This window comes from Callospermophilus lateralis, chromosome 5, assembly GCF_048772815.1.
Source record: "Callospermophilus lateralis isolate mCalLat2 chromosome 5, mCalLat2.hap1, whole genome shotgun sequence".
In the NCBI taxonomy this organism is placed as follows: Eukaryota; Metazoa; Chordata; class Mammalia; order Rodentia; family Sciuridae; genus Callospermophilus; species Callospermophilus lateralis.
Window position 1 is genome coordinate 148,458,754 of NC_135309.1, and position 14,719 is coordinate 148,473,472.

At 30.9% G+C, this 14,719-nt stretch overlaps 1 protein-coding gene across 3 annotated transcripts in view; it reads right to left on the reverse strand.

Moving 5' to 3' along the window:
• Rictor (RPTOR independent companion of MTOR complex 2) overlaps positions 1–14,719 on the reverse strand; it is a 114,595-nt gene that overhangs the window by 47,890 nt on the left and 51,986 nt on the right. For all 3 annotated transcript variants that reach the window (XR_013091449.2, XM_076857402.2, XM_076857401.2), the window contains exons 4-7: positions 12,680–12,744; positions 11,477–11,608; positions 5,684–5,747; positions 853–979 (exon numbers count right to left, since the gene is read on the reverse strand). Coding sequence is in view for 2 of the 3 variants with exons in the window: in XM_076857402.2 (XP_076713517.2) it covers positions 853–979; positions 5,684–5,747; positions 11,477–11,608; positions 12,680–12,744 (388 nt within the window). In the remaining variant the exon portion in view is untranslated. The remainder of the gene's footprint in view (positions 1–852; positions 980–5,683; positions 5,748–11,476; positions 11,609–12,679; positions 12,745–14,719) is intronic.

Below are 14,719 nucleotides of genomic sequence, written 5' to 3' on the forward strand. Positions count from 1 at the left end.
AATAAAGGTATTATGTCCATCTATAATTTTTAAAAAATTAAAAATTATTTTAAATTACATTGATTTGCAGTAAGAAAGACCGAACTTATATGCTAATTAGCCAGATATTTCTCTAAGGATTATTTGGCTTTCCTATTGATTTGTATTTAATGTTAATTTGTTACATTTACTGTTTGTTTTACTTGCTTATTCTGGCACCACTTGTTTTCTTGACTCCTTAGAGTAAAAATCTATAGGTACTAAAATCCCTGGGGTTTTTAAAAATATTTTTTAGTTATTGATGGACATTCATTTGTTCGTTCATTCGTTTGTTCATTCATTCATTCATTCATTCATCCGTATATGGTGATGAGAATCGAACCCAGGGCCTCACACATGCTAGGCAAGCGCTCTACCACTGAGCCACAGCCACAGCCCCTCCCTGCGATTTCTTTTGATTCAAAATTCATTTTCTTCACAATGATAAGATAAATATTTACATATGTCTTACCCTCAGGTTCCTTTTGCATTTAGAATTCATTTCTGGTACATGGTGGATTATTTATTATTTTAATCCACATCAGCAAATAGTGTAATTTATGTCAGAATTTCAGACTTTAAGGAATTTTATAATTACTAGATTTTAGACAACTCCTATACTAAACTTCATAATGAGGAAAACTTTTAAGATTCATATAATTTCAATGTCATTTAGAAATTGCCTGTTAAATAACAACTCTACTTTCTGACCAGAAATGCACTTTTTCATATTTTGTGCCAATAAGTAAAGGACTTATATATTAAAGGCATTAGGAAATGTTACATATTCCTTATAAAAAAACTGTATTTTTATTACTTGAAGAAAATTCTGACCTAGTTCACAGATAATGGCAATGCATGCTCGGACCATTCTGTCTCTTTCCTGAAGTCCATCATTTCCAACTGCAATTAATGAGTTGGCTACAGAACTAGGAAACAAGGAAGCATTCACAGTAATCATCTGTAAGAGAGAGGAATTGGAAAAAGAAATTACTTCTGCATAATAATACTTTAAACTTATTTTGTTAAGACTCAGGTAAAGACCATAGAATCTTTATAAATCCAGCTAGTGATTTCACCCTTCTGTTGCATACGAATATTTCAAAGGATTCCTATAACTAATAATTGATGTAACAAATGTTAGTCATCCTTTCTATGAAAAAACGTTTTTGATTTTTTTTTAATGGTCAGAGTATAAATTAGTTTCCGAACAAAAATTTAATGTTTCCAAGAGTCCAGGTTACTCTAGAATAGAAACTGTATCTTATATAGCTTTTCAGTTCCCAAAGTAAATCAGTGGTGACAACAGTAGTTAACACGTTACATCCCTGATTTCTTTCTTTATATATGATTATCACCAAGTCCTACCAATTTACCTCATGAACATCTTTAACCCTAACTCTCCTTTTCCATCAAATTAATTCTGGGGAGCCCTCAATCCTCCTCATTTTGCTGCAAGAAACATCTCGAATCTCCCTAATCTCTAGGCACACTGTTATATCACAAATATATTGTTACTATGCCAGAAGGAAGAATTAATAATAAAAAATTTTTTAAAATTTCAAAAATTCTGATGGAAATAGTACATATTTGGTAATAAAACTCTAGATGAATCTCATTAAATGAAGAATATAATTGGCAATAACACGTGGGATATAGAAAACAGGTAACATTTTGATTTGGAAAAGAGAAACAAATGGTTAATTATTATTTAGTAAAGACTATTTAGTAGTCAGAGTATTTCAAAATAACAGGTCCCTAAACTGAGAATAAAGGAGAATACTTTCTTTGCCTGGTAAGAAAATTCACCTATCCCGCAGATTAGTGGACTCAGAAGCATGCTGGAAAAATAAAAATGTGCTTTGAAACAATTAGAGAATAGAACTAAATGAACATCATACAATTAAAGACTACAGAGGATCAAAGGAAAGATGTATATGAATAGAGTTGCTATAGACAGTTATCTTCCTTAAGAAGTATTCAGTTCAATTGGAATTATAGACAACATAAAATATTTTTAATTACTATAGGACCTAAAAAAGTTTTCATATCCATTTCAAAATCATTATCTTGCCTTAATCAAAAATTTTAAAAAGGTGAGAAGGAAAGCCAGGAGAAAGTGGAAAGGGATATGAGAAACTGATCTCCCTGGGGGGGAAAATTCTAACCTCTTATATCAATTTGTACTTTAATATGAAGCAGTCTATTACTATGTTCATAAGAACTTATAATAAAATTTGTCCAACCAGTGAAATGCATATGATATATCTGAAAAGAACTGGATAAAAGTCAGACAATTTGACTTTAAGAGAAAATATGCTATTAATAAACAACAGTACCTCTACTAAATTAATCCTTTCCTTTTGTGCCTTAGTTTGCTTATTTGGAAAATAAAGATGTGTATAACCAGATGGTTTACAGAATTTCAAGTACAGAATAAAATTTTACCCTATGAATCTCACATGTCTACTAAACATATACTTACTTAATTCAATAAATTCTGCAATGGTACAAATATATAAAATTTAAATTTTTTTTACAAATGAATCATTCCTCTTATTTTCCAGGGAAATATATGCAAAGAAACTTACATTCTTTATAAAGCAGAGAATGCATTCCTCATAAATCAATGAATATTAATTAAGGGAAAAGCCACAGAATGTATTCATCATTTAAGTTTAATCATCTTTTTGGCATGATAGGACAAACATATATATAATAAATTAAATAAGGACTAGGTAATAAATTTGTAGAACTGATATGAAATTACAGAAGCACTAAGTTCTCACAGGGTAACATCTGAAATTTGAGTTTAGTCAGGAAAATGAATACAGTGTGAAAGAGGTGAAAATGAAATGACAGGAGTAGGAAAGAAACAACAACTGAGGTAGTAGTGGCAGTCTGCCTACACACATGTAGACATAATAAGACAGAAATAGGTGGTTAAACCAAAAATGAGCTCTAAATGTCAGCGTAGGCAGGTTCTACTTAATACTCACTAGCCTATGTCACTTTGAAAATTTGGATACTGGGCTCTTGTTCTGGTGTTGTCACTATCTGGCTGTAAATCAAGGACATGAAATTCTACCAAATCCTTATAGTTGTAATAAGAAATTATATATGAAGAAAATGATGGCTTAAATTAGTTGGATAGAAAAAAGTGTAGAAATAACTGACTAGCAAGAAAAGTACACAAAAAATGTGTAAGACTAAAACAGAAAGGACTGCCTGGATAGAAGGGGTAAAGGGAAAGAAAAAAATTAGAGACACTGAAAGAAACTATCAGATAATCTCCAAATGAATGAGATAAGTGAAAGCTGAGGATAAGTGACATGAGTATTCCTTAATTACTTCGAGTAAGTTAACTGAAAGCCCTCCCTGCAAAATTTCTGCTTTTCCTTTAAAATGTATCAATTATTTTACATACATACAAAAAAAAAGTGACCTAGCAATTATAACACTAAACATTGATTCCTAGTAGTTCAATTGCCAAGATGGTATTGGAAAAAATAAACATGTAATATTAGACGCTAAAATTACAAATAAATTTAGTTGGGCTGGGGTTGTGGCTCAGCGGTAGAGCACTTGCCTAGCACGCGTGAGGCCCTGGTTTCAATCCTCAGCACCACATAAAAATAAACAAGTAAAATAAAGGTATTGTGTTCAACTATAACTAAAAAAAGAAATATTTAAAAAAATGAATTTAATTTCTCTGGCCAATAATGGTCACTATTTATTAGCAAATTTGCTTTATCTTTAACCCTTTTGGCTAAACCAAAGAAAAACCCTTGGTCACAACTCTTCCTCTGAGCCGGTATCTACCGGGAGAACATGCAATTTTCCTACTCTTGGATTCACAAATAATATCTAACTCAAATTTCTCTACTAGAAAACAAATGATACTTTTATTATGGTATTATTGTTTTTAAGAATGTTTACTTTTATTGAGTGTTCACAAGAAAATTTTGAGGGTCCCTAGGATATTTTCAGAAGTTCTACAAAATTAAAAACTTAGGCAAGGCACAGTGGCACACACCTATGATCCTAGTGGCTCAGAAGGCTGAGGCAAGAGAATCCTGAGTTTCAAGCCAGCCTCAGCAAAACCAAGGTGCTGAGCAATGCAGTGAAACCCTGTCTCTAAATAAAATACAAAATAGGGCTGGGGATGCGGCTCAGCAGCTGAGTTCAATCCCTAGTACCCACCCCTCCCCCACCAAAAAAAAAAAAAAAAACTTTCCATAGCAACACAAATCAAAGATATTGCCGTTTAAACTCTTATTATCTCATAAGTATATACTGAAATTTTTTCTAGAGATTCCAGTGCATATGTTAGTACAAAAGACTGAATATAGAAGCAATTATAACAACCTAGGTATCTTCTATCAAGTTTAATTTTAAAAGACTGGCAAAAATCTAAAACAATGAAACTCTTAATTTTCTTTTTCTAGAAAACAATTATTTCCTAAAATTAATGTTTTCTACTTGTAATGATTTTATTGTTATTTTAACATTAATATTTTAGCTCCCAATATTATAAATATGGAGATATATAACCTCCAAGCCCAAAGAGTTGTTCTGTGTTCTTCAGAAAGAAATTCTGTTTTCTTGACTTGAATATTCATAGTATTAGGAGGGATTATATGAATAGACCAAATTTAAAATTCATTTTTAAATTTAAAATATGAAAAGCCAAACCACAGTCCTGAGATAACAGTTTACCTATAATAAAAAGTTTTAGAATCTATCTCCAATATCACTCTTACTTTTCAAACTTCTTTTAAGACTCAACTTTTCCATTTATTTGTTTCTTACTATGGTCAACTGTGGGTACTATTACTAAGCATAAGGTTCACAACTGGAAGAAAAAGGAAAAGGATGGAACGCAGTTAATAAACTAACTCAACAACCCATAATTTTGGAGCATTCAGAGAATTCAAAGTAGAAAAGTGGCAAAGAACTATAAATTTCAACTGTTAAATAATTTTAGACATTTTTACATAATGAACATAAACTGCACAATTTTTATGAAGGAGGAAATACCATACTTTTCTCAGGCTGTGTCCCAACAAAATTTACCTTCACTCTATTCCTTGGTCATTAGGGCATAACATTCAATAACAACAAAAAGAATTCTCACGAGCATCTTTATGGATTTAGCACATTCCTAAGAAGTTCAAATTATAACCTTTTATCCTACACAATAGCTTGAGTTGTTTTTGCACTTGCCCATTGACTATATTCAAATTCACCTTCAAAACAACAAATTTGTAATACTTGTGACAATTACTTTGTAGTATTAACTACAAGCATGCAATTAAGAGAAAACCAGGAAGGAGAGCAAGTAATTCTTTCTCTAATAACTTATGAAATATATAATTACATTTACACTTGTAATGCGGGAAAGAAATACTCTTGACAATGAAGATTTTATAAGAAATATTCTAACTATCCCCCAATCACACAGAATAATTACATAAAATATTTATGCTTACTTCAAAAATTAACACATCTACTTAATTTATATTACTTTAACAAAATTAAAATGTTTAAAAAAAATTTAAGATATGGATATTAATAGAAAGATTTCAAAACCATCTAATCTAAAAACGTAAACAGTTAACATAAAAACCATAAACTTGCCTTTACTCTCACACATAGAGCATACCTTTCTGACTAATCGAAGTGCTTGTGTCCTCTCTACCTCGTTGCTCTGCTGTATGTCAATGCACCTAAATAATACACAAAATATTAATCATTGATAAAATCCTATTACACAATTTTTTCTGATAAATCAAAATAATCTTCATAATGTCAATACATATTAAAACTTGAAAACATATTTTTTGAGTACCAGCAAATACTCTAGTTACCCTATGTAGCTCTAGCAATAAAATGTTATTTTAAAAAAACAACCATTTCCTTGAAAACTTTAGGGGAAAAAAATGTAGTAAGTACTTTATAGGACTACCTCTATTTAAAGAAAGGCTCAGACACATATCTACACCTATAGAATAAACAGAAACCAACTGAAAAAATATTAATGCACCTGATAAAATTCATTTTAGAAAAATTATAATGGGGAAATATTTTAATCCTGCTTTAGTTTGTGATTTTAACCAAGGCTTAAATATGTGTCATAACTGTCTTATACAGTATTATAAAAATTCTATTTTAAAAAAGTGTAATTTGAATTCTGATTTCTCCTCAAAACCTAATGTTTGATCAAATATCACTTAGCTGACATTTCCTTGTAAAATTTATTAAATTATTCAATTTGAAAGAGTCTTTGTTTAGCATAACAGTATAATTCATTTTTGTGAATTTAGGTTTAGGTAATAATTCAGTATTCTAATACTTTATATGTAGATAGTTTACTATTTAAAAAATTGCTGCTTTTATAGTTCAAGTGAAATTAATCTAAGGCAAATCTATTATAAAGTAGGAGATGGGTGTAGCTGGGGTATAGCTCAAGGTAGAGAGCTTAGCTCCCTGGTTAGAGCCCCAGCATACGAAACACAATAAAACTAAATAGATATAGAATTCCATTTTTGGCCATTACAGAGAGGCTTAAATAAGACTAATCCTCCAGCTAAAAACAATAGTGAAGGTTGGAAAAAAAAAAAAAAACTTGAAAAACCAATTATTAAAAGAGCAATGGAGGCTGGGTCTCATGACACATGCTTGTAATCCCAGCAGCTTGGGAGGCTGTGGCAAGAGGACCACAAGTTCAAAGCCAGCCCCAGCAACTAAGCGAGGCCCTAACCAACTCAGTGAGATCTTGCCTCAAAATAAAAAACATAAAGGGGTAGGGACGTTGCTCAGTGGTTAAGCACTCTGGGTTCAAGCTCTAGTACCAAAAACCAAAAACAAACAAATAAAAAGGATAATGAGAATAATGCCTGAAAAGAAAGCAAAGAAAACTCTATGTTGTATATGTGTATGTGTGCATGGTTGTGTGTGTGTTTTACTGGGGATTTAATACAGGAACCAAGTAATGTTACCAAGCCTTTTTAAATTTTTTAAATTTTGAGACAAGGTCTCCTAAGTTGCTGGCCTTTTATATGTAGATATAAATTCTCTTGCCTCAACCGAGTTACTGGGATTACAGAGTACACCACAGCAACTTGCAGGAGCTCTACATTCAACCAGTCTTTTCTCTTGGAGCAAATCTCCAGGCTAAGGGACATAGAGTCCTAAGAGAAAGCAAAAGTCTGTCTGAACTAGAAAGACAGAGGCTTAATTTTGTAGCACCTAAAGTGGCTAGGAGTTGAGGGGCAAAATCCCAAACAGAAGAAAGCACAGGGAAGTAAGTTAAAATATGTATGCAATATTTTCTTCAAGCCAGTTGCCAGATTCTGTGTTGTATAAAAGCAGGATTAAGACTTGAAGAAACCACACAAGATGCTACTCTCAAAAGTAAAGGTACAGAGAGAAATGTCAGTAGGTACATAATACTGGAGCTCAAATACATAATAAAAAATAAAAAGGCTGGGCATGTATCTTAGTGATAAACCATCCCTGAGTTCAATCCCTGGTACCAAAAAGAAAACCCAATTATGGTTAGCAGGGTGTAATGGCACAAATAGGCTGGGATGATGAGGCAGGAGGATCTCTTAATTTGAGGCCAGGCGGTCAACTAAGGAAGACCCTGTCCCAAAATAAAATAAGAAGAGCTGAGGAGAACCCATGTTCAATCTCCAGTACTGCCAAAAACAGAACAAAACAACAAAAAGCCTATGACTGATATATTCAAGAAAGTAAAAGGCGGAGAATTAAAGCAGAGACCTAAACATGGATAAAGAAAATAAAACTTAGTAACTAAAATTAAGAATTCAAGAGACTGACTGTCTACTAGCAGGATAGAATGGAATACTTTAAGTAGTAAGCAAGCACCCTGAAGTACAAAAATTAATAACTACCACCAAAAAGGGTTGAAAAATATAAGGGCATCAGACACATAGGGGAACGTGAAAAGATCCAACATGTCATAGATGGAGTACCAAAAAGTCAAACAACAATAATTCATAAGCACTAAAAAATACTAACTGGTAGCCTAAACAGCTTCAAATAAGAAGGCAAAATAGAGGTATTTATACACAAATTAAACATGAAAATTCACCTCTGGTAGTCCTTCATTACAAAAAGTGGTAATTACAAGAAGTTCATCAAATAGAAAGCAATTCAAGACAAAAGCACAGAAATGAAAGAAAGAAGACTACTGGAACAGGTGAATAATATGTAAATATACTTGAAATGTAAAACAATGTGTGGACTATCTTGTGGGGTTAAGATACAAAATTAAAATGTAACAACAGATAAAAATCATAAAAGAGAAGACATAAATAGCAATAGATTTTTTTGCACTGTTCTGGTAGTAACAAAAGGGCAGACCTCAATGTATGAAAGATATATGGCAACCTCTAGGGCAACTATTAAAAGCAAAGACTATAAAAACAAGACACTAACACAAGAGGGGAAAAAATCTTGATTATTCAAAAATGACAACAAAAGAAATATAAAATACAAGAAAATTTTGACCAAAAGACTATAAATAGCAAGATAACAAACATATATATTCAAAAACTAATAGCAAGATGACAAACTCACAAATAAGTAATTACATTAGATACAGTTCATAAATTATACACATACTAAACCACCCATACTCTGAATACTTTAATTAGAAGATAGAGATGGTTGAATTAAATATTAAAGTAGAAAAATCTATGATATTTACAGGACAAAAACTTAGATGTAAGGAGATAAAGCAAAGTGGAAAAAAGATACCACACAAACAATAAATAAAAGAAAGGCATCATTATAAAACATGAACATTTCTTCCTACTAGGAATAAAGAGGGACATTTCATAATTATTAAGGTATTAACCTTTTGAAGACTTAATGAATGCAACATGAAAGTTCAAGAAAAAAAAGTCTCAATAGCACTACATCTATTAAACAAATCAGAATTTTTTAAATACCTAAAAACAGAAACTCAGCAAGTGAGATTTAATAGTGAATTCTGTTCATCATGTAGGGGGAAAAATCAACATACATATTACACAAATTCTTCCAGAGAATAAAAAGAAGGTAATACTTCTCTAGTTATTTCATGAAACATATTCCTAATACCAAAACCAGACAAGTTATTAGTGGAATTAAAAAAATAAAAGCCTATGTCTCTCATGAAAATAGTTGTCAAAAGTATTATGCAAAATATCAGCAAACCAAATTCAGTTATAAAAAAGTAGAAGACAGCCGGGCACAATGGCACAAACCTGTAATTCTACTGGCTTGGCAGTGAGTTTGAGGCAAATGGTTCCACTGTTCAAAGCCAGCCTCAGCAACTTAGTAAAGCCTTAAGCAACTTAAGGATACTCTGTCTCAAAACTTAAAAAAAAAAAAAATGAAAAGAAAAAGAAAAAAGCAGGGCCTACGGATGTGGCTCAATGGTTAAGGGTCTTTGGGTTCAATCCCTGGGTATTAAAAAAAAAAAAAAGGAGAAGACATAAAAACAAGTAGTGTTCACTTCAAGAATACAGAACAGGAATATAAAGAAAATTTACTAAAAGCCTATTGAAAGTACAAACAAAGGCTAAATATTAAATACTTTCTACCTGAGTTCACCAGTAAAACACTAGTATCATTCTAATAAGTGTTATATTCAAACAACTGCAGTAAAGCAAAAACAAACAAACAAACAAAACAAGGCTAAAAGGCTAAAAGAATTTGAAAGAAAAAAAAAATAGTCATCATTTGCAACTAATGCTTATGTGCATAGGAAATCCAATATAACCTATAAACAAGTAGAATTGCATAATGAATTTGGTGTCGTTGCTAGATAAGAGGTCAATTCCCTTTGCCAATGTTTTTCTATATAGCAATAGCTATAAACAGTAAAGAAAAATATTTTAATTACATTAGTACTATAATTCTTTAAAAACCTAATGCATATGAATAAACTTTACCAACAGTTCAAGACCTCTGCAGAGAAAACAACAAAATTTATTGAAAGAAATCAAAATTTCCAAGAAATTAATATTTGGAAGATTCAATTAAAATGTCAATTCATCCCCAATTAAACTACAACTTCAATGCAATCCTTACTAAATTCCCACAAGTTATGCAGAAATGAACAGATAATTCTAAAATTTGTATGTAAATGCAAAACTCAAAATAGCCAAAATAGTATTTAAGAAGATGGAGGACTCACATGAACAGATACCAAGATGAATTATAAAGCTAAAGTAGTGAAAACAGTGAGAAACTAATGTGAGAATAGACAAAATGACCAACAATAGAAAACAGAGAAAAACATACTTAGTGACCTGATTTATAACACAGGTGAATTTAATCCAGACACAAAATAAATTTTTTTCAATAAATGGATACTCATAAAGATAAAAATGAATCATAACTTGATACCTACCTCATATTTTACCCAAAAATCAAATTTGATTAAGTCAAAACAGATGATTCATAGACTTCATGCATAAAGGAAAAAAAAAAAAAAACAGAAAACACAGATCTCTTTAAAAGAGACAAAAAGCACTCTGAATTTCATTAATTATAAACTTTTGTTCATCAAAGAGTGAAATGGCAAGACAAACTCAATACAGAATATATTCTAACATATATTCTATAAAAAGACTCATATCCAAAAAAACTGAAGAATTCCTATATAACCCAAAAGACAATCCAATTAACAAATGGGAAAAAGTTAGGATAACCAAATTGGCAACAAGCAAACAAAAGTTCTCACTTACCAAGGACCTGCAAATTAATACTAAAATAAGAAGCCATAATGAAATCCATTCCAAAAAGCCAGATTTGAAGACGGAAAACATCAAATGCTGATGTGGAGAAACTGAAATTCTCATATATTGGTGAAGTAGTATTAAGTCAGAGCAAACATTTGGAAAAGTATTTAGCAGAATCTACTAAAGTTAAACAAGTATATGTCCTCGTAATTCCAGTTCTACATATAACTAGGAGATATAAGAGCATATATGTCCACACAAAGATTTGCACAAGAATATTCAAAGCAGCGTTATTCAAAATAGTTAAGAGCTGAAAATTATTCTGTTGATTTTTCTGGGTTATTTTCCGTGGTCTAATCATAAAATGAAATACTACACAGTACTAAAAAACAAAAATGAATTAACATGGATAAATCTCAGATACAAGTCAAAGAAAAAAGTAACTACTGTATACTTTCAACTGATACTTAGGAACAGGAAAAACTAGTGTATGATGAGAAAATTCAGAATAATATTTACTACTGGTTGAATATATAATGGAGCTCTACTGTCATGCTGAAAATATTCAAAGTCGTCTTACTTCCTGTATATGAATGTAAAAATTGTCAAGCTTTACATAAAAATAAATGTACACTTTACACAAGAATGTTAAAACCTGATACAAAAATTTAAAAACATATAAACTCTAAGAAAATTACCTAGCTATTAAATAGTCCACTTTCAATTTTAGCACCTTCTGCAGAATACTGGAGTCTTGTATAAGATACCGAAGTGCCCGTAGCCCTGCTGCTCGCACTTCTTTTGCTTCATTTAATAAAGCTAAGCGCAAACTGTGTGAAAATAAACAAAAGAATTTTGTTGCATGAGTTTCAAATGCACATAAAATTATACTACAGGCTAAGAAGTATCCTTTATCCAAAACACTTGGGATGAGGAAAGTTTTGGATTCTGCAATTTGGGGGATTTTAGAATTATTTGCGTAGATTATACTAAGTGAGAATTCCTAATCTGCAAATTCAAAGCTTTTGAACACTTATATGACACTAAGAAACTTTCAAATTTTGGAGTATATTGGATTTCAGACTTTAGGATTAGGTATGCTCAACCTGTATCAAATTCTTCCTCAGTGGAGCTATGTAAAACTTCTAACTATGCATGATTAATTCTACCTGAATTTTGCTTATAAAAAAACATTCACTCCAAACCACAAATTTCACTTAGTGATGGTAGTGTTTTTAATGTTTCCTTCTTGGTACATTCTTATAATCAAACAAATGTTACTGAGTTTTATTCTATCTTCTATGTCTACATTATATAAACAATAGGAAATTAAATATATCTTTTTCAAGCTATATCATATATGCCTCAATCTATTCTCCTTCATTTGTCTATTTGATTCTATCTGTATAAAAGAATCATTTGTTTAAACCAGAAATAAAAATGCTTTATAATGACAGCACAGACCATTTCTTTCAATTTTAATTCCTAAAAGAACCATAAAGATGAAAATGAAAGTATATTAAATATTATGCCTCTATCAATATGCTTGGGTGAATCAAATTTGCCCTAAGTATACATTCTCTTAGAGATCTAGAGTTATAGATTTCTTTATTCCTGGGCAAAATATGAGAAAAATTCAACCTGGAAATTTTAGATTTAATTTGGAAATTTAAATTATAAAAATCAAGGTGCTTTTGACCATTAGCTTTGGTTCTTCATGTTTAAAAATTACAAAGTATCAACAAAGATTTACAAGATAACAAAACCCCTGAAGATCCTGAATGTTTCTAATGTTCAAGTAGCTTACTTCAAAATAAACTATTAGGGGCTATATTATCTTATTTCTAGTTTAAAATTACTAAAATCTGGAAGAGATGGGGAAGTAAGTGAACAATACTTACCAAATTATGATATCTTCATAGTTAAAGCCCAGTCTTTCTTCACTGTGTCCAATATCACAAAGAAGCTGTTAGAGAAACAAAGTATGTATACATGAGTTATGAATTTTTATACATTATATTTTTAAGTTAGAAAATAGACATTTTAATAAATGTTATGATTTTTATGATTTTACCATAAAACTATGCAGCTTTATTTCTTTTAAAAATTTTTTTATTTGTTCTTTTTAGTAACACATGACAGTAGACTGTATTTTGACACATTATGCATACATGGAGTATAACTTCCAATTCTTGTGGTTGTTCATGATGTAGGGCTTCACTGGCTGTGTATTCACATATGAATATAGGAAAGTTATGTCTGGTTCATTCTACCATCTTTCCCATTTCCATCCCCCCTCCCTTCTCTTCATTCTCCTTTGTCTAATCCAATAAACTTCTATCCCCCCCTCTTATTGTGTATCAGCATCCACATATCAGAGAGGAAAATTTTGCCTTAGGTTTTTTGGGATTGGCTTATTTCAGTTAGCATGATAGTCTCTAGTTCCATCTATTTACCGTAATTTCATTCCTCTTTATCGCTGAGTAATATTCTACTTTGTGTGTCTATACGCGCATGTGGGTATATATCACATTTTCTTTATCCATTCATCTGTTGAAGGGCTCCAAGGTTGGTTCCATAGCTTAGCTGTTGTGGATTGAGTTGCTATAAACATTGATGTGGCTGCATCACTATAGTATGTTGATTTTAGGTCCTTGTGTATATGCTGAGGAGCGGGACTAACTAGGTCAGATGGTGGTTCCATTTCAAGTTTTCTGAGGAATCACCATACTACTTTCCAGAGTGGTTTATGCAAATTTATTTCTATCATCTGTTTTTTATTTGACCCATCAAATTTAAATTTCTTTAACCCACCTATCCTATTTTCAATAAATCATTTCTATTATTCCATTTCCCCACAGTAATTTTATTGTTTAAAAACTTTTTAAGTGTTTAAAGTTTATAGCATGTGTTCCTAACTTATAAGTCTAACAGAAATTATTTCTATACCATGTTCTCAATAATGCTAAGTCTTAAAATATTCTAACTACATTTATTGTCCTCATATTCCATTTCACTGTTATTTCTTATTTCTTTTTCTACTTCTAAACACCATAAGGCATTATTGTTATTGTTTTAGTTTTTGTAGTCAGTATTTAATCAATATCAATTTATATTTTTGCCCCATTAATCAATTATCAATTTATATTTATCATATATTTAACATCTTCATTCCTTTCTTCATTTTAGTAGTTCCTCCTAACTTGAAAATTGTGTTTGTTTTTGCTACTGACAAATTTTGTTGGTGTTTTGATTTAATGTTAGCCCAGCTTCCTAGTTACAATTCCCTTAATTTTAGTTTGAGAATAATTTTTCATTTTAGCTTTCATTTTTGAAGACTATTTTGCTGGATATATAGAATATTAGGTTAACTGTTATTTTATTCCAACAATTTCAAGCCATTCTTTCTCTTGAGAAATTCGTTGTCAGTGTTACTATTGGCTATTCTGAAAGTTATAATCTTTTTTCTCAGGTTCTTTTAAAGACTTTTTTCCTAATTTTTTTAGTTTTTTCTTCTTTTCATGAGTACTTTATAATTATACATTAACAGTGGGATTCATTGTTACATATTTGTACATGTAGACAATTATTAACAATATTGTTATACTTGATGAAAAAAATTTGGTCAATTTTTTTTTTCCCCAGTACCTCTCTTGTTCCTCTTATCCCTCACCCTGGTCTTCTTCATTTGTTCTCCTGATCCCCGTTCTATTTTCATGTGATCTCCCCCACATTTTTTCCTTTCTAGATTCCTCAGATGAGAGAAAATATTTGTATGTTTTCTGTGACTTTCTGAGTTTGGTTTATTTTGCTTACCAAAATGCTCTCAAAATTCTTCAAAAGAATAAAAGTGGAACCATCATATGACCCAGGTATCCCACTCCTTAAGATTTTTCTAAAAGAACTAAATCAGCATATTGTAGTAATAGAGGCAAATAAAT